This window comes from Oncorhynchus mykiss, chromosome 7 (genome assembly GCF_057628025.1).
Source record: "Oncorhynchus mykiss isolate SJ-2025 chromosome 7, ASM5762802v1, whole genome shotgun sequence".
NCBI classification, from domain to species: domain Eukaryota; kingdom Metazoa; phylum Chordata; class Actinopteri; order Salmoniformes; family Salmonidae; genus Oncorhynchus; species Oncorhynchus mykiss.
In genome coordinates, this window is record NC_143028.1 from 83,916,944 (window position 1) to 83,936,968 (window position 20,025).

The 20,025-nt window shown below is 51.8% G+C and overlaps 1 protein-coding gene across 2 annotated transcripts in view; it reads left to right on the forward strand.

Moving 5' to 3' along the window:
* Positions 1–20,025, forward strand: part of fam120a (family with sequence similarity 120 member A) — a 97,016-nt gene that overhangs the window by 44,262 nt on the left and 32,729 nt on the right. Inside the window, exons 11-14 of one of the 2 annotated variants that reach the window (XM_090242157.1) lie at positions 6,162–6,411; positions 6,615–6,729; positions 9,104–9,313; positions 9,874–10,051. In XM_090242157.1, coding sequence (XP_090098283.1) covers positions 6,162–6,411; positions 6,615–6,729; positions 9,104–9,313; positions 9,874–10,051 — 753 coding nt within the window. Of the gene's footprint in view, positions 1–3,292; positions 3,343–6,161; positions 6,412–6,614; positions 6,730–9,103; positions 9,314–9,873; positions 10,052–20,025 lie in introns of those variants that run through there. The other variant, XM_090242158.1, reaches the window with a different exon arrangement.

Below are 20,025 nucleotides of genomic sequence, written 5' to 3' on the forward strand. Positions count from 1 at the left end.
TGGGGCGGCAGGGTAGCCTAGTGGTTAGTGTTGGACTAGTAACCGAAAGGTTGCAAGTTCAAATCCGCGAGCTGACAAGGTACAAATCTGTCGTTAACCCACTGTTCCTAGGCCGTCATTGAAAATAAGAATTTGTTCTTAACTGACTTGCCTAGTTAAATAAAGGTTAAAAAATGAAATATCTCTAAACTGCTCCTTCTACTGAGACTGACCCAATGCCTCAACCCCTCAGTGTATTTATTGCTATTTGTGACGGTATACAGAATACATTTGATTAAAGTATAGACTCGGCTAGAAAATGGTTGAGGAACAATGGAAAAGTCATTTTGATTTGAAAGTTGATCAACTTGTTAACCCACTTTTTGAGAAAATGGCCCTTGAATGTTTTGGTACACCTACTGGAGAGCTGTATACACCCATTCAGCATCGTTCACACCCTCTTAAGCCTTAGCCCCACCCATCTCTTTAAGGATTCACATGTGAGGCCATGTTTTAAACGCAGTGAGTAGTTTAGTAAACAATCAAAGATTTAAAGACAAAAAATTGTAAAAGTAGTAACCTTCAATAAGGAAAAACTCCTGGTAAAAATACAATATCTGCAGGTCATGTTGTTCTTGACATTACTGTCTCTGGTAAACAACACATGTACAATATGTGGCAGACACACCTGGCTAACTTGACGGGTCATGTAATCATCTGGTGAAGTGGAGTCTTTTGTTTAGACATGTAGCTAGCTTGTTAAACAATGAACCAACCCGTAATTGTACAAACAGACTGCTAAATGCAGTGAATGCTGGAGTATGAATCTGCAGGTAGCTAAAGCTAATTACTTATTCTGAAATATATTTCCTCGTCAATAATGACAAAGAAAAAAGGGTTTAGACATTTTAACAATTGTTTTACAAAAAGTAATAATACATAAGTATTCAGACCTTTTACTCAGTACTTTGTTGATGCACCTTTGGCTGTGATTACAGCCTCGAGGCTTCTTGGGTATGGCGCTACAAGCTTGGTACACCTGTATTTTGGGAGTGTCTCCCATTTATCTCTGCAGATCCTCTCAAGCTCTGTCAGGTTGGATGTGGAGCGTCGCTGTACAGCTATTTTCAGGTCTCTCCAGAGATGTTTGATCGGGTTCAAGTCCGGGCTCTGTGGCCACTCAACGACATTCAGAGACTTGTCCCTGAAGCCACTCCTGAGTTGTCTTTGCTGTGTGCTTAGGGTCGTTGTCCTGTTGGAAGGTGAACCTTCACCCCAGTCTGAGGTCCTGAGCCCTCTGGAGCAGGTTTTCATCAAGGATCTCTCTGTACTTTGCTCCGTTCATCTTTCCCTCGAACCTGACTAGTCTCCTGTTCCCTGACACTGAAAAACATCCCCACAGCATGATGCTGCCACCAGCATGCTTCACCGTAGGGACGGTGCCAGGTTTCCTCCAGACGTGACACTTGGCATTCAGGCCAAAGAGTTCAATCTTGGTTTCATCATACCAGAGAATCTTGTTTCTCGTGGTCTGATAGTCCTTTAGGTGCCTTTTGGCAAACTCCAAGCGGGATGTCATGTACATTTTACTGAGGAGTGGCTTCTGTCTGGCCACTCTACCATAGAATCCTGATTGGTGGACTGCTGCAGAGATGGTTGTGCTTCTGGAAGGTTCTCCTATCTCCACAGAGGGTCAGATGGTCACCTCCCTGACCAAGGCACTTCTCCCCCTGATTGCTCAGTTTGGCCAGGCAGCCACCTCTAGGAAGAGTCTTGGTGGTTCCAAACATCTTCCATTTAAGAATGATGGAGGCAACTGTGTTCTTGGGGACCTCAGGAATTGTCTCGTAGCTCTACGGACAATTCCTTTGACCTCATGGCTTGTTTTTTTCTCTGACATGCATTGTCAACTGTGGGACATTATATAGACAGGTGTGTCCCTTTCCAAATCATGTCTAATGAATTGAATTGACCACAGGTGGAGTCCAAACAAGTTGTAGAAACATCTCAAAGATGATCAATGGAAACAGGATGCACCTGAGCTCAATTTCGAGTCTCATAGCAAAGGGTCTGAATACTTGTAAATAATGTATTTTTATTTTATATTTTAATACATTAATACATTTCAATTAAACATGTCTAAAAATCTGTTTTCACTTGGTCATTATGTGGTATTGTGTAGATTGAGGAGGAAATGGTTTTATTTCATCCATTTTAGAATAATGTAAGTAAGTGTGGTAAAAGGGAAGGGGTCTGAATACTTTCCGAATGTAGATGGATGACCACTTCACGGATCCTCTTACACTTTAGTAAGACGCTCTGTGTCATTTCTGTGTGTTCGGTCTGTTGTATCAAGTCACTCCGGTTCACACTGACCGTGTGAAGAAAGTACACAATATTATTTCCCCCCCCCCCCCCCCCCCCCCCCCCCACTGATCTTGTCGATTAGCGCCTGCAAAATTCACTGCAGCAATGATGTTGAGAGCACTTGCAACACTATTGCAGTTGTCCCCATGGCTAACGTTATACGGTATCTTTCAAAAACGCTTCGCTAGCAGGAATTATCTACGCATACTGAGCAGCTCCTGTTATCGACATTATCTCAGCCAATCATGGCTAGCGGGAAGGTTACTGGCTTTTTCCATGGCTAAACCAACTAGGTTCGTAATTGAACTATTTACAGATGGCATCCAAGTTTGTAACAAGTCACATGAAAGTTCACGTTACGAAGGCATTTCTGCCCAAATCACATTTTGATAACATAAAATAGAGGTCAGGGTTAATGTTACTAATGTGTTCCAGACCCCCCTGTGGTATTGAAGGAGTGGGTGTGTTAGGGTCAGAGGTCAGGGTTAATGTTACTAATGTGTTCCAGACCCCCCTGTGGTATTGAAGGAGTGGGTGTGTTAGGGTCAGAGGTCAGGGTTAATGTTTCTAATGTGTTCCAGACCTCCCTGTGGTATTGAAGGAGTGGGTGTGTTAGGGTCAGAGGTCAGGGTTAATGTTACTAATGTGTTCCAGACCCCCCTGTGGCAGTGAATGAGTGGGTGTGTTAGGGTCAGAGGTCAGGGTTAATGTTTCTAATGTGTTCCAGACCTCCCTGTGGTATTGAAGGAGTGGGTGTGTTAGGGTCAGAGGTCAGGGTTAATGTTACTAATGTGTTCCAGACCCCCCTGTGGTATTGAAGGAGTGGGTGTGTTAGGGTCAGAGGTCAGGGTTAATGTTACTAATGTGTTCCAGACCCCCCTGTGGTATTGAAGGAGTGGGTGTGTTAGGGTCAGAGGTCAGGGTTAATGTTTCTAATGTGTTCCAGACCCCCCTGTGGCAGTGAAGGAGTGGGTGTGTTAGGGTCAGAGGTCAGGGTTAATGTTACTAATGTGTTCCAGACTCCCCTGTGGCAGTGAAGGAGTGGGTGTGTTAGGGTCAGAGGTCAGGGTTAATGTTACTAATGTGTTCCAGACCCCCCTGTGGCAGTGAAGGAGTGGGTGTGTTAGGGTCAGAGGTCAGGGTTAATGTTACTAATGTGTTCCAGACCCCCCTGTGGTATTGAAGGAGTGGGTGTGTTAGGGTCAGAGGTCAGGGTTAATGTTACTAATGTGTTCCAGACCCCCCTGTGGTATTGAAGGAGTGGGTGTGTTAGGGTCAGAGGTCAGGGTTAATGTTACTAATGTGTTCCAGACTCCCCTGTGGCAGTGAAGGAGTGGGTGTGTTAGGGTCAGAGGTCAGGGTTAATGTTACTAATGTGTTCCAGACCCCCCTGTGGCAGTGAATGAGTGGGTGTGTTAGGGTCAGAGGTCAGGGTTAATGTTTCTAATGTGTTCCAGACCCCCCTGTGGCAGTGAAGGAGTGGGTGTGTTAGGGTCAGAGGTCAGGGTTAATGTTACTAATGTGTTCCAGACCCCCCTGTGGTATTGAAGGAGTGGGTGTGTTAGGGTCAGAGGTCAGGGTTAATGTTACTAATGTGTTCCAGACCCCCCTGTGGTATTGAAGGAGTGGGTGTGTTAGGGTCAGAGGTCAGGGTTAATGTTACTAATGTGTTCCAGACCCCCCTGTGGCAGTGAAGTGGGTGTGTTAGGGTCAGAGGTCAGGGTTAATGTTACTAATGTGTTCCAGACCCCCCTGTGGTATTGAATGAGTAGGTGTGTTAGGGTCAGAGGTCAGGGTTAATGTTACTAATGTGTTCCAGACCCCCCTGTGGTATTGAAGGAGTGGGTGTGTTAGGGTCAGAGGTCAGGGTTAATGTTACTAATGTGTTCCAGACCCCCCTGTGGTATTGAATGAGTGGGTGTGTTAGGGTCAGAGGTCAGGGTTAATGTTACTAATGTGTTCCAGACCCCCCTGTGGTATTGAATGAGTGGGTGTGTTAGGGTCAGAGGTCAGGGTTAATGTTACTAATGTGTTCCAGACTCCCCTGTGGTATTGAATGAGTGGGTGTGTTAGGGTCAGAGGTCAGGGTTAATGTTACTAATGTGTTCCAGACCCCCCTGTGGTATTGAAGGAGTGGGTGTGTTAGGGTCAGAGGTCAGGGTTAATGTTACTAATGTGTTCCAGACCCCCCTGTGGTATTGAATGAGTGGGTGTGTTAGGGTCAGAGGTCAGGGTTAATGTTACTAATGTGTTCCAGACTCCCCTGTGGTATTGAAGGAGTGGGTGTGTTAGGGTCAGAGGTCAGGGTTAATGTTACTAATGTGTTCCAGACCCCCCTGTGGTATTGAAGGAGTGGGTGTGTTAGGGTCAGAGGTCAGGGTTAATGTTACTAATGTGTTCCAGACCCCCCTGTGGTATTGAAGGAGTGGGTGTTTTAGGGTCAGAGGTCAGGGTTAATGTTACTAATGTGTTCCAGACCCCCCTGTGGTATTGAAGGAGTGGGTGTGTTAGGGTCAGAGGTCAGGGTTAATGTTACTAATGTGTTCCAGACCCCCCTGTGGTATTGAATGAGTGGGTGTGTTAGGGTCAGAGGTCAGGGTTAATGTTACTAATGTGTTCCAGACTCCCCTGTGGTATTGAATGAGTGGGTGTGTTAGGGTCAGAGGTCAGGGTTAATGTTACTAATGTGTTCCAGACCCCCCTGTGGTATTGAAGGAGTGGGTGTGTTAGGGTCAGAGGTCAGGGTTAATGTTACTAATGTGTTCCAGACCCCCCTGTGGTATTGAATGAGTGGGTGTGTTAGGGTCAGAGGTCAGGGTTAATGTTACTAATGTGTTCCAGACTCCCCTGTGGTATTGAAGGAGTGGGTGTGTTAGGGTCAGAGGTCAGGGTTAATGTTACTAATGTGTTCCAGACCCCCCTGTGGTATTGAAGGAGTGGGTGTGTTAGGGTCAGAGGTCAGGGTTAATGTTACTAATGTGTTCCAGACCCCCCTGTGGTATTGAAGGAGTGGGTGTTTTAGGGTCAGAGGTCAGGGTTAATGTTACTAATGTGTTCCAGACCCCCCTGTGGTATTGAAGGAGTGGGTGTGTTAGGGTCAGAGGTCAGGGTTAATGTTACTAATGTGTTCCAGACCCCCCTGTGGTATTGAATGAGTGGGTGTGTTAGGGTCAGAGGTCAGGGTTAATGTTACTAATGTGTTCCAGACCCCCCTGTGGTATTGAAGGAGTGGGTGTGTTAGGGTCAGAGGTCAGGGTTAATGTTACTAATGTGTTCCAGACCCCCCTGTGGTATTGAATGAGTGGGTTTGTTAGGGTCAGAGGTCAGGGTTAATGTTACTAATGTGTTCCAGACTCCCCTGTGGCAGTGAATGAGTGGGTGTGTTAGGGTCAGAGGTCAGAGGTCAGGGTTAATGTTACTAATGTGTTCCAGACCCCCCTGTGGCAGTGAAGGAGTGGGTGTGTTCGGGTCAGAGGTCAGGGTTAATGTTACTAATGTGTTCCAGACCCCCCTGTGGCAGTGAAGTGGGTGTGTTAGGGTCAGAGGTCAGAGGTCAGGGTTAATGTTACTAATGTGTTCCAGACCCCCCTGTGGCAGTGAAGGAGTGGGTGTGTTAGGGTCAGAGGTCAGAGGTCAGGGTTAATGTTACTAATGTGTTCCAGACCCCCCTGTGGCAGTGAAGGAGTGGGTGTGTTAGGGTCAGAGGTCAGAGATCAGGGTTAATGTTACTAATGTGTTCCAGACCCCCCTGTGGCAGTGAAGCAGTGGGTGTGTTAGGGTCAGAGGTCAGGGTTAATGTTACTAATGTGTTCCAGACCCCCCAGTGGCAGTGAAGGAGTGGGCGGCCTACAAGGGGAAGTCCCCCCACACCCCAGAGCTGGTGGAGGCTCTGCCCTTCAGAGAGTGGACCTGTCCAAACCTGAAGAAGCTGTGGCTGGGCAAGGCTGTGGAGGATAAGAACGGCAGGATGAGGGCCTTCCTGGCCTGTATGAGGTCAGATGCCCCAGCCATGCTCAACCCAGCCTGTGTCCCCACTCATCTTCTAGTTCTCTGCTGCGTGTTGAGGTGAGGGAACACACACACATACACACACACACTGAGAGGCAGACAAATGATCTGTAGTTTTCTGCTGACTGTCTACTGTATTGTTCTGTGTTGAGAGATAATGGAGGACCTGATCAGACAGTGTTACTAAAATCCGATCATTACTAAGGTTCCAGTTCCTGTATGTTGTCATGTTGTAAATTTGCCTTGTGTTTCTGTTCTAGGTTTATGTTACAATGGCCAGGAGTACGAGTTTTGCGTGGTAAGGAACTGGACGCGTTCCTAGCCCAAGCACTTTCTCCTAAACTGTATGAGCCTGAACAGCTGCAGGAACTCAAGGTGATTTTGTAGCGAGTCTGAGGAGTGTCCTGAAACCACCCAGTGGCAGACAGTGGTATTACACGCTGCTTTCACACACCCACCTTAACAATTCTCCTGGACTAGGCTTTCGAAACCATTGATAACTTCCCAGGTTTTCCAGAATTCCTAGTTGGAAGAGTCTGGATTTCTAACCTGATTCAGGGAATTTTCCAAAGGGCATTTCTGGAAAACCTGGGAATTTTGTGAAAGGTATGTGCGTTTCCAACCCTATCCTGGACTGAACAGCTGTAGAGGTTCTCTTCTGTAGTCCAGTAGTATGTGTACTCTGGGTCCAGGAAACAGTCCCCATCAGTTGGGTAACCTATCAGATCCTCCCAACGCTCCGCTGGGCTGTTCTGAGTTGGTCCATTTCAACATGTTTCTCAGAGAGGATAGGTGGACTGACGAGACTAGGTGGTTCTACAGGACACTGCTCATATTGTCTCAACAGTAATGTGCTTAACTACTCTAAACATGAACCAGCTGCTTCTGATCTGCTGTTATGGTAGTCTGTGTGAATGCCTGGCTGGCTCGCTACGTGGCTGGCTGGCTACGTGGCTGGCTGGCTACGTGGCTGGCTGGCTACGTGAATGGCTGGCTACGTGGATGGCTGGCTACGTGGATGGCTGGCTACGTGGCTGGCTGGCTACGTCAATGGCTGGCTACGTGGATGGCTGGCTACGTGGATGGCTGGCTACTTGGATGGCTGGCTACGTGGCTGGCTGGCTACGTGGCTGGCTGGCTGGCTCGGTGTGGTTGGCTGGCTGGCTTGGTGTGGCTGGCTGGGTGACTGGTTGGCTGGCTGGCTCAGTGTGGTTGGCTGGGTGACTGGTTGGCTGGCTCGGTGTGGTTGGCTGGCTGGGTGTGGGTGGCTGTTTGGCTGGCTAACTCGGTGTGGTTGGCTGGGTGACTGGTTGGTTGGCTCTGTGTGGTTGGCTGGGTGACTGGTTGGTTGGCTCTGTGTGGTTGGCTGGGTGACTGGTTGGTTGGCTCTGTGTGGTTGGCTCTGTGTGGTTGGCTGGTAGATTGTCAGCTACTGTCCTGAGTGTCGGCAGACTGGGTGAATGGGCTGAGTGTCGGCAGACTGGGGGAATGGGCTGAGTGTCGGCAGACTGGGGGAATGGGCTGTGTGTCGGCAGACTGGGGGAATGGGCTGAGTGTCGGCAGACTGGGGGAATGGGCTGAGTGTCGGCCGACTGGGGGAATGGGCTGAGTGTCGGCAGACTGGGGGAATGGGCTGAGTGTCGGCAGACTGGGGGAATGGGCTGAGTGTCGGCCGACTGGGGGAATGGGCTGAGTGTCGGCAGACTGGGGGAATGGGCTGAGTGTCGGCAGACTGGGGGAATGGGCTGAGTGTTGGCAGACTGGGGGAATGGGCTGAGTGTCGGCAGACTGGGGGAATGGGCTGAGTGTCTGCAGACTGGGTGAATGGGCTGAGTGTCAGCAGACTGGGGGAATGGGCTGAGTGTCGGCAGACTGGGGGAATGGGCTGTGACCTCTGCTTGCTCTGCTTTGCTCTGTGGAATGCTGTTAATGGGGGTTACTACTGTAGTGGGGGGGTTACTACTGTAGTGGGAGGTGTTACTACTGTAGTGGGGGGGTTACTACTGTAGTGGGGGGTGTTACTACTGTAGTGGGGGGTGTTACTACTGTAGTGGGGGGTGTTACCACTGTAGTGGGGGGGTTACTACTGTAGTGGGGGGGTTACTACTGTAGTGGGGGGTGTTACTACTGTAGTGGGGGGTGTTACCACTGTAGTGGGGGGGGTTACTACTGTAGTGGGGGGGTTACTACTGTAGTGGGGGGTGTTACTACTGTAGTGGGGGGGTTACTACTGTAGTGGGGGGTGTTACTACTGTAGTGGGGGGGTTACTACTGTAGTGGGGGGTGTTACTACTGTAGTGGGGGGGTTACTACTGTAGTGGGGGGTGTTACTACTGTAGTGGGGGGTGTTACTACTGTAGTGGGGGGGGTTACTACTGTAGTGGGGGGGGTTACTACTGTAGTGGGGGGTGTTACTACTGTAGTGGGGGGGTTACTACTGTAGTGGGGGGTTACTACTGTAGTGGGGGGTTACTACTGTAGTCTCCCCCCCACCCCCCCAGGAGTCTATCTGAGTTCCCCCGCCCCCCCCCCCCCAGGAGTCTGAGATCCCCCCCCCCCCATCACCAGGAGTGTATCCTAGGAGTAGTTCCCGTAACTTGCCCTTATTCCCAGGGTTTCTCCTCAGTTTCTTGCTTATTCCCTCCTGATAACAGGAATCTGACTATCAGGATTTCTGGAAAGGCGGTGTACTTTGGGAAACACTATTCCTGTCACTGTGAGTTGTTCTCTAACTTGTCTCTCCCTGTAGATTGATAATCTGGACCCCCGGGGCGTGCAGCTGGCTGCTCTGTTCATGAGCGGCGTGGACATGGCCTTATTGGCCAATGACGTGTGTGGCCAGCCAATCCCCTGGGAGCACTGCTGCCCATGGATGTACTTTGACGGCAAGCTGCTGCAGAGCAAACTGATCCGGGCCATTCGGGAAAAGGCCCCGCTCATCGACCTCTGTGATGGTCAGGTATCTACACAGAGACAAACCTAGTACTATTCTAGTCTAGCATCTTTAACCTAGACCAGTACTATTCTAGTCTAGCATCTTTAACCTAGACCAGTACTATTCTAGTCTAGCATCTTTAGCCTAGACCAGTACTATTCTAGTCTAGCATCTTTAACCTAGACCAGTACTATTCTAGTCTAGCATCTTTAGCCTAGACCAGTCAGTAAACTCATAATTTCCAGTACTTATCATATGACTGTGTGTTGCAGTTGCATAGAAAATCTTTCTCAAACCCGTCTTCGGGGACACCAGCAGTTATTCCTAAACGAGCACACCTGATTCACCTTGTCAACTTATTCTCAAGCCCTTAACTACTGGAGTCAGGTGTGGTAGTTCAGGCCCTGAGGAGAGCTTTGATAAACCATTAACTTCAATCATCCACCTCTCTCTCTGTGTCCCCCCTCTCTCTCTCTGTGTCCCCCCTCTCTCTCTCTGTGTCCCCCCTCTCTCTCTCTGTGTCCCCCCCCCCTCTCTCTCTGTATCCCCCCTCTCTCTCTCTGTGTCCCCCTGTCTGTCCCCAGGTGGATCAGGTGAACAAGGTGAAGAAAATGCGTCAGAGCATCCTGGAGGGGCTTAACTTCTCGCCACCACCTCCCCCCCACCCCCACGCCATGCCTTTCTACCCCCCAGGGGGGGCCTTCTACCCCCCACCCCACATGATGCCACTGCAGGGCAGGAGCAGGAGCATGGGCATGCCTCGTAAGAGACCAATCATTGATACTACTTTCACAGATTGTAGTGTACAGTCGTGGCCAAAGGTTTTGAGAATGACACAAATATTAATTTCCACAAAGTCTGTTGCTTCAGTGTCTTTAGATATTTTTGTCAGATGTTACTATGGAGTACTGAAGTATAATTACAAGCATTTTATAAGTGTCAAAGGCTTTTATTGACAATTACATGAAGTTAATGCAAAGAGTCAATACTTGCAGTGTTGACCATTCTTTTTCAAGACCTCTGCAATCCGCCCTGGCACGCTGTCAATTAACTTCTGGGCCTCATCCTGACTGATGGCAGCCCATTCTTGCATAATCAATGCTTGGAGTTTGTCAGAATTTGAGGGTTTTAGTTTGTCCACCCGCCTCTTGAGGATTGACCACAAGTTCTCAATGGGATTAAGGTCTGGGGAGTTTCCTGGCCATGGACCCCAAATATCGATGTTTTGTTCCCGAGCCACTTAGATATCACTTTTGCCTTATGGCAAGGTGCTCCATCATGCTGGAAAAGGCATTGTTCGTCACCAAACTGTTCCTCAAAACTTTTGGCCACGACTGAGACCAGTATGTAGGGCTCTCTACCGTGGGGAGAGCGTTGTGGTCATCCTGGCCAGTGTTATGGTCGGACTGGCCAGTTTTATTACCGACCTGGCCAGTGTTATGGTCGACCTGGCCAGTGTTATGGTCGTCCTGGCCAGTGTTTAGTGTTATGGTCGACCTGGCCAGTGTTATGGTCGACCTGGCCAGTGTTATGGTCGTCCTGGCCAGTGTTATGGTCGTCCTGGCCAGTGTTTAGTGTTATGGTCGTCCTGGCCAGTGTTGTGGTCGTCCTGGCCAGTGTTATGGTCGTCCTGGCCAGTGTTATGGTCGTCCTGGCCAGTGTTATGGTCGTCCTGGCCAGTGTTATGGTCGTCCTGGCCAGTGTTTAGTGTTATGGTCGTCCTGACCAGTGTTATGGTCGTCCTGGCCAGTGTTATGGTCGTCCTGGCCAGTGTTTAGTGTTATGGTCGTCCTGGCCAGTGTTGTGGTCGTCCTGGCCAGTGTTATGGTCGTCCTGGCCAGTGTTGTGGTCGTCCTGACCAGTGTTATGGTCGTCCTGGCCAGTGTTTAGTGTTATGGTCGACCTGGCCAGTGTTGTGGTCGTCCTGGCCAGTGTTATGGTCGTCCTGGCCAGTGTTTAGTGTTATGGTCGACCTGGCCAGTGTTATGGTCGTCCTCACCAGTGTTATGGTCGTCCTGGCCAGTGTTTAGTGTTATGGTCGTCCTGGCCAGTGTTTAGTGTTATGGTCGTCCTGACCAGTGTTATGGTCGTCCTGGCCAGTGTTTAGTGTTATGGTCGACCTGGCCAGTGTTATGGTCGTCCTGGCCAGTGTTATGGTCGACCTGGCCAGTGTTATGGTCGTCCTGGCCAGTGTTATGGTCGACCTGGCCAGTGTTATGGTCGTCCTGACCAGTGTTATGGTCGTCCTGGCCAGTGTTATGGTCGTCCTGGCCAGTGTTTAGTGTTATGGTCGACCTGGCCAGTGTTGTGGTCGTCCTGGCCAGTGTTATGGTCGTCCTGGCCAGTGTTATGGTCGACCTGGCCAGTGTTGTGGTCGACCTGGCCAGTGTTGTGGTCGTCCTGGCCAGTGTTGTGGTCGACCTGGCCAGTGTTGTGGTCGTCCTGGCCAGTTTTGTGGTCGACCTGGCCAGTGTTGTGGTCGTCCTGGCCAGTTTTGTGGTCGACCTGGCCAGTTTTGTGGTCGACCTGGCCAGTGTTGTGGTCGACCTGGCCAGTGTTGTGGTCGACCTGGCCAGTGTTGTGGTCGTCCTGGCCAGTTTTGTGGTCGCCTTGGCCAGTCTTGTGGTCGACCTGGCCAGTCTTGTGGTCGACCTGGCCAGTGTTGTGGTCGACCTGGCCAGTGTTGTGGTCGACCTGGCCAGTGTTGTGGTCGACCTGGCCAGTGTTGTGGTCGACCTGGCCAGTGTTGTGGTCGACCTGGCCAGTGTTGTGGTCGACCTGGCCAGTGTTGTGGTCGACCTGGCCAGTGTTGTGGTCGACCTGGCCAGTGTTGTGGTCGACCTGGCCAGTGTTGTGGTCGACCTGGCCAGTGTTGTGGTCGACCTGGCCAGTGTTGTGGTCGTCCTGGCCAGTGTTGTGGTCGTCCTGGCCAGTGTTGTGGTCGTCCTGGCCAGTGTTGTGGTCGACCTGGCCAGTGTTGTGGTCGACCTGGCCAGTGTTGTGGTCGGCCTGGCCATTGTTATGGTCGTCCTGGCCAGTGTTTAGTGTTATGGTCGTCCTGGCCAGTGTTATGGTCGACCTGGCCAGTGTTATGGTCGACCTGGCCATTGTTATGGTCGTCCTGGCCAGTGTTTAGTGTTATGGTCGTCCTGGCCAGTGTTTAGTGTTATGGTCGACCTGGCCAGTGTTATGGTCGACCTGGCCAGTGTTATGGTCGACCCGACCAGTGTTATGGTCGACCCGGCCAGTGTTATGGTCGACCTGGCCAGTGTTATGGTCGTCCTGGCCAGTGTTTAGTGTTATGGTCGTCCTGGCCAGTGTTATGGTCGACCTGGCCAGTGTTGTGGTCGTCCTGGCCAGTGTTTAGTGTTATGGTCGTCCTGGCCAGTGTTATGGTCATCCTGGCCAGTGTTATGGTCATCCTGACCAGTGTTATGGTCGACCTGGCCAGTGTAATGGTCGACCTGGCCAGTGTTGTGGTCGTCCTGGCCAGTGTTATGGTCGACCTGGCCAGTGTTATGGTCGTCCTGGCCAGTGTAATGGTTGACCTGGCCAGTGTTGTGGTCGTCCTGGCCAGTGTTATGGTCATCCTGGCCAGTGTTATGGTCGTCCTGACCAGTGTTATGGTCGACCTGGCCAGTGTTGTGGTCGTCCTGGCCAGTGTTTAGTGTTATGGTCGTCCTGGCCAGTGTTATGGTCGACCTGGCCAGTGTTGTGGTCGTCCTGGCCAGTGTTATGGTCGACCTGGCCAGTGTTGTGGTCGTCCTGGCCAGTGTTATGGTCGTCTTGGCCAGTGTTATGGTCGACCTGGCCAGTGTTGTGGTCGTCCTGGCCATTGTTATGGTCGACCTGGCCAGTGTTATGGTCGTCCTGGCCAGTGTTATGGTCGTCCTGGCCAGTGTTTAGTGTTATGGTCGACCTGGCCAGTGTTATGGTCGTCCTGACCAGTGTAATGGTCGTCCTGGCCAGTGTTTAGTGTTATGGTCGTCCTGGCCAGTGTTATGGTCGACCTGGCCAGTGTTGTGGTCGTCCTGGCCAGTGTTATGGTCGTCCTGGCCAGTGTTATGGTCGTCCTGGCCAGTGTTATGGTCGACCTGGCCAGTGTTATGGTCGTCCTGGCCAGTGTTATGGTCGTCCTGGCCAGTGTAATGGTCGTCCTGGCCAGTGTTTAGTGTTATGGTCGTCCTGGCCAGTGTTATGGTCGTCCTGACCAGTGTAATGGTCGTCCTGGCCAGTGTTTAGTGTTATGGTCGTCCTGGCCAGTGTTATGGTCGACCTGGCCAGTGTTGTGGTCGTCCTGGCCAGTGTTATGGTCGTCCTGGCCAGTGTTATGGTCGTCCTGGCCAGTGTTGTGGTCGACCTGGCCAGTGTTGTGGTCGACCTGGCCAGTGTTGTGGTCGTCCTGGCCAGTGTTGTGGTCGTCCTGGCCAGTGTTGTGGTCGTCCTGGCCAGTGTTGTGGTCGTCCTGGCCAGTGTTGTGGTCGACCTGGCCAGTGTTGTGGTCGACCTGGCCATTGTTATGGTCGTCCTGGCCAGTGTTTAGTGTTATGGTCGTCCTGGCCAGTGTTATGGTCGACCTGGCCAGTGTTATGGTCGACCTGGCCATTGTTATGGTCGTCCTGGCCAGTGTTTAGTGTTATGGTCGTCCTGGCCAGTGTTTAGTGTTATGGTCGACCTGGCCAGTGTTATGGTCGACCTGGCCAGTGTTATGGTCGACCCGACCAGTGTTATGGTCGACCCGGCCAGTGTTATGGTCGACCTGGCCAGTGTTATGGTCGTCCTGGCCAGTGTTTAGTGTTATGGTCGTCCTGGCCAGTGTTATGGTCGACCTGGCCAGTGTTGTGGTCGTCCTGGCCAGTGTTTAGTGTTATGGTCGTCCTGGCCAGTGTTATGGTCATCCTGGCCAGTGTTATGGTCATCCTGACCAGTGTTATGGTCGACCTGACCAGTGTTATGGTCGACCTGGCCAGTGTAATGGTCGACCTGGCCAGTGTTGTGGTCGTCCTGGCCAGTGTTATGGTCGACCTGGCCAGTGTTATGGTCGTCCTGGCCAGTGTAATGGTTGACCTGGCCAGTGTTGTGGTCGTCCTGGCCAGTGTTATGGTCATCCTGGCCAGTGTTATGGTCGTCCTGACCAGTGTTATGGTCGACCTGGCCAGTGTTGTGGTCGTCCTGGCCAGTGTTTAGTGTTATGGTCGTCCTGGCCAGTGTTATGGTCGACCTGGCCAGTGTTGTGGTCGTCCTGGCCAGTGTTATGGTCGACCTGGCCAGTGTTGTGGTCGTCCTGGCCAGTGTTATGGTCGTCTTGGCCAGTGTTATGGTCGACCTGGCCAGTGTTGTGGTCGTCCTGGCCATTGTTATGGTCGACCTGGCCAGTGTTATGGTCGTCCTGGCCAGTGTTATGGTCGTCCTGGCCAGTGTTTAGTGTTATGGTCGACCTGGCCAGTGTTATGGTCGTCCTGACCAGTGTAATGGTCGTCCTGGCCAGTGTTTAGTGTTATGGTCGTCCTGGCCAGTGTTATGGTCGACCTGGCCAGTGTTGTGGTCGTCCTGGCCAGTGTTATGGTCGTCCTGGCCAGTGTTATGGTCGTCCTGGCCAGTGTTATGGTCGACCTGGCCAGTGTTATGGTCGTCCTGGCCAGTGTTATGGTCGTCCTGGCCAGTGTAATGGTCGTCCTGGCCAGTGTTTAGTGTTATGGTCGTCCTGGCCAGTGTTATGGTCGTCCTGACCAGTGTAATGGTCGTCCTGGCCAGTGTTTAGTGTTATGGTCGACCTGGCCAGTGTTATGGTCGTCCTGACCAGTGTTATGGTCGTCCTGGCCAGTGTTTAGTGTTATGGTCGACCTGGCCAGTGTTATGGTCGTCCTGACCAGTGTAATGGTCGTCCTGGCCAGTGTTTAGTGTTATGGTCGTCCTGGCCAGTGTTATGGTCGACCTGGCCAGTGTTGTGGTCGTCCTGGCCAGTGTTATGGTCGTCCTGGCCAGTGTTATGGTCGACCTGGCCAGTGTTATGGTCGTCCTGGCCAGTGTTATGGTCGTCCTGGCCAGTGTTATGGTCGACCTGGCCAGTGTTATGGTCGTCCTCACCAGTGTAATGGTCGTCCTGGCCAGTGTTTATTGTTATGGTCGTCCTGGCCAGTGTTATGGTCGTCCTGGCCAGTGTTTAGTGTTATGGTCGTCCTGGCCAGTGTTATGGTCGTCCTGACCAGTGTTTAGTGTTATGGTCGTCCTGGCCAGTGTTATGGTCGTCCTCACCAGTGTAATGGTCGTCCTGGCCAGTGTTTAGTGTTATGGTCGTCCTGGCCAGTGTTATGGTCGTCCTGGCCAGTGTTATGGTCGTCCTGGCCAGTGTAATGGTCGTCCTGGCCAGTGTTTAGTGTTATGGTCGACCTGGCCAGTGTTATGGTCGTTCTGACCAGTGTTATGGTCGTCCTGGCCAGTGTTTAGTGTTATGGTCGTCCTGGCCAGTGTTATGGTCGTCCTGACCAGTGTTATGGTCGTCCTGACCAGTGTTATGGTCGTCCTGGCCAGTGTTATGGTCGTCCTGACCAGTGTAATGGTCGTCCTGGCCAGTGTTTAGTGTTATGGTCGTCCTGGCCAGTGTTATGGTCGTCCTGACCAGTGTTATGGTCGTCCTGGCCAGTATTATGGTCGTCCTGGCCAGTATTATGGTCGACCTGGCCAGTGTTATGGTCGTCCTGGCCAGTGTTATGGTCGTCCTGGCCAGTGTAATGGTCGTCCTGGCCAGTGTTATGGTCGTCCTGGCCAGTGTTTAGTGTTATGGTCGTCCTGGCCAGTGTAATGGTCGTCCTGACCAGTATTATGGTCGACCTGGCCAGTGTTATGGTCGTCCTGACCAGTGTAATGGTCGTCCTGGCCAGTGTTTAGTGTTATGGTCGACCTGGCCAGTGTTATGGTCGTCCTGGCCAGTGTAATGGTCGTCCTGACCAGTATTATGGTCGTCCTGGCCAGTGTTTAGTGTTATGGTCATCCTGACCAGTTTTGTGGTCGTCCTGGCCAGTGTTATGGTCGACCTGGCCAGTGTTATGGTCGTCCTGGCCAGTGTTATGGTCGTCCTGGCCAGTGTTTAGTGTTATGGTCGTCCTGGCCAGTGTTATGGTCGACCTGGCCAGTGTTATGGTCGACCTGGCCAGTGTTATGGTCGTCCTGGCCAGTGTTTAGTGTTATGGTCGTCCTGGCCAGTGTTATGGTCGTCCTGGCCAGTGTTATGGTCGTCCTGACCAGTGTTATGGTCGTCCTGGCCAGTGTTATGGTCGTCCTCACCAGTGTTTAGTGTTGTGGTCGTCCTGGCCAGTGTTATGGTCGTCCTGACCAGTGTTTAGTGTTATGGTCGTCCTGGCCAGTGTTATGGTCGTCCTGGCCAGTGTTTAGTGTTATGGTCGTCCTGGCCAGTGTTATGGTCGTCCTGGCCAGTGTTATGGTCGTCCTGGCCAGTGTTTAGTGTTATGGTCGTCCTGGCCAGTGTTATGGTCGTCCTGACCAGTGTAATGGTCGTCCTGGCCAGTGTTTAGTGTTATGGTCGACCTGGCCAGTGTTATGGTCGTCCTGACCAGTGTTATGGTCGTCCTGGCCAGTGTTTAGTGTTATGGTCGACCTGGCCAGTGTTATGGTCGTCCTGACCAGTGTAATGGTCGTCCTGGCCAGTGTTTAGTGTTATGGTCGTCCTGGCCAGTGTTATGGTCGACCTGGCCAGTGTTGTGGTCGTCCTGGCCAGTGTTATGGTCGTCCTGGCCAGTGTTATGGTCGACCTGGCCAGTGTTATGGTCGTCCTGGCCAGTGTTATGGTCGTCCTGGCCAGTGTTATGGTCGACCTGGCCAGTGTTATGGTCGTCCTCACCAGTGTAATGGTCGTCCTGGCCAGTGTTTATTGTTATGGTCGTCCTGGCCAGTGTTATGGTCGTCCTGGCCAGTGTTTAGTGTTATGGTCGTCCTGGCCAGTGTTATGGTCGTCCTGACCAGTGTTTAGTGTTATGGTCGTCCTGGCCAGTGTTATGGTCGTCCTCACCAGTGTAATGGTCGTCCTGGCCAGTGTTTAGTGTTATGGTCGTCCTGGCCAGTGTTATGGTCGTCCTGGCCAGTGTTATGGTCGTCCTGGCCAGTGTAATGGTCGTCCTGGCCAGTGTTTAGTGTTATGGTCGACCTGGCCAGTGTTATGGTCGTTCTGACCAGTGTTATGGTCGTCCTGGCCAGTGTTTAGTGTTATGGTCGTCCTGGCCAGTGTTATGGTCGTCCTGACCAGTGTTATGGTCGTCCTGACCAGTGTTATGGTCGTCCTGGCCAGTGTTATGGTCGTCCTGACCAGTGTAATGGTCGTCCTGGCCAGTGTTTAGTGTTATGGTCGTCCTGGCCAGTGTTATGGTCGTCCTGACCAGTGTTATGGTCGTCCTGGCCAGTATTATGGTCGTCCTGGCCAGTATTATGGTCGACCTGGCCAGTGTTATGGTCGTCCTGGCCAGTGTTATGGTCGTCCTGGCCAGTGTAATGGTCGTCCTGGCCAGTGTTATGGTCGTCCTGGCCAGTGTTTAGTGTTATGGTCGTCCTGGCCAGTGTAATGGTCGTCCTGACCAGTATTATGGTCGACCTGGCCAGTGTTATGGTCGTCCTGACCAGTGTAATGGTCGTCCTGGCCAGTGTTTAGTGTTATGGTCGACCTGGCCAGTGTTATGGTCGTCCTGGCCAGTGTAATGGTCGTCCTGACCAGTATTATGGTCGTCCTGGCCAGTGTTTAGTGTTATGGTCATCCTGACCAGTTTTGTGGTCGTCCTGGCCAGTGTTATGGTCGACCTGGCCAGTGTTATGGTCGTCCTGGCCAGTGTTATGGTCGTCCTGGCCAGTGTTTAGTGTTATGGTCGTCCTGGCCAGTGTTATGGTCGACCTGGCCAGTGTTATGGTCGACCTGGCCAGTGTTATGGTCGTCCTGGCCAGTGTTTAGTGTTATGGTCGTCCTGGCCAGTGTTATGGTCGTCCTGGCCAGTGTTATGGTCGTCCTGACCAGTGTTATGGTCGTCCTGGCCAGTGTTATGGTCGTCCTCACCAGTGTTTAGTGTTGTGGTCGTCCTGGCCAGTGTTATGGTCGTCCTGACCAGTGTTTAGTGTTATGGTCGTCCTGGCCAGTGTTATGGTCGTCCTGGCCAGTGTTTAGTGTTATGGTCGTCCTGGCCAGTGTTATGGTCGTCCTGGCCAGTGTTATGGTCGTCCTGGCCAGTGTTGTGGTCGACCTGGCCAGTGTTATGGTCGACCTGGCCAGTGTTATGGTCGACCTGGCCAGTGTTGTGGTCGACCTGGCCAGTGTTGTGGTCGTCCTGGCCAGTGTTATGGTCGTCCTGGCCAGTGTTATGGTCGACCCGGCCAGTGTTATGGTCGACTTATGGTCGACCTGGCCAGTGTTATGGTCGTCCTGGCCAGTTTTATGGTCGTCCTGACCAGTGTTTAGTGTTATGGTCGTCCTGGCCAGTGTTTAGTGTTATGGTCGTCCTGGCCAGTGTAATGGTCGTCCTGACCAGTGTTATGGTCGTCCTGGCCAGTGTTTAGTGTTATGGTCGACCTGGCCAGTGTTATGGTCGACCTGACCAGTGTTATGGTCGTCCTGGCCAGTGTTTAGTGTTATGGTCATCCTGACCAGTGTTATGGTCGTCCTGACCAGTGTTTAGTGTTATGGTTGACCTGGCCAGTGTTATGGTCGACCTGGCCAGTGTTTAGTGTTATGGTCGACCTGACCAGTGTTATGGTCGACCTGACCAGTGTTTAGTGTTATGGTCGACCTGGCCAGTGTTATGGTCATCCTGGCCAGTGTTATGGTCGACCTGGCCAGTGTTATGGTCATCCTGGCCAGTGTTATGGTCGACCTGGCCAGTGTTATGGTCGACCTGGCCAGTGTTATGGTCGACCTGGCCAGTGTTATGGTCGACCTGGCCAGTGTTATGGTCGTCCTGGCCAGTGTTATGGTCGTCCTGGCCAGTGTTATGGTCGTCCTGACCAGTGTTTATTGTTATGGTCATCCTGGCCAGTGTTATGGTCGACCTGGCCAGTGTTATGGTCGACCTGGCCAGTGTTATGGTCGTCCTGGCCAGTGTTATGGTCGTCCTGGCCAGTGTTATGGTCGTCCTGACCAGTGTTATGGTCGTCCTGGCCATTGTTTAGTGTTATGGTCAACCTGGCCAGTGTTATGGTCGACCTGGCCAGTGTTATGGTCGACCTGGCCAGTGTTATGGTCGACCTGGCCAGTGTTATGGTCGTCCTGGCCAGTGTTATGGTCGTCCTGACCAGTGTTTAGTGTTATGGTCGACCTGGCCAGTGTTATGGTCGTCCTGGCCAGTGTTATGGTCGACCTGGCCAGTGTTATGGTCGTCCTGGCCAGTGTTATGGTCGTCCTGGCCAGTGTTATGGTCGTCCTGGCCAGTGTTATGGTCGACCTGGCCAGTGTTTAGTGTTATGGTCGTCCTGACCAGTGTTATGGTCGTCCTGACCAGTGTTATGGTCGACCTGACCAGTGTTATGGTCGTCCTGGCCAGTGTCTAGTGTTATGGTCGTCCTGACCAGTGTTATGGTCGTCCTGACCAGTGTTATGGTCGACCTGACCAGTGTTATGGTCGTCCTGGCCAGTGTTATGGTCGTCCTGGCCAGTGTTATGGTCGTCCTGGCCAGTGTTATGGTCGACCTGGCCAGTGTAATGGTCGTCCTGGCCAGTGTTATGGTCGACCTGGCCAGTGTTATGG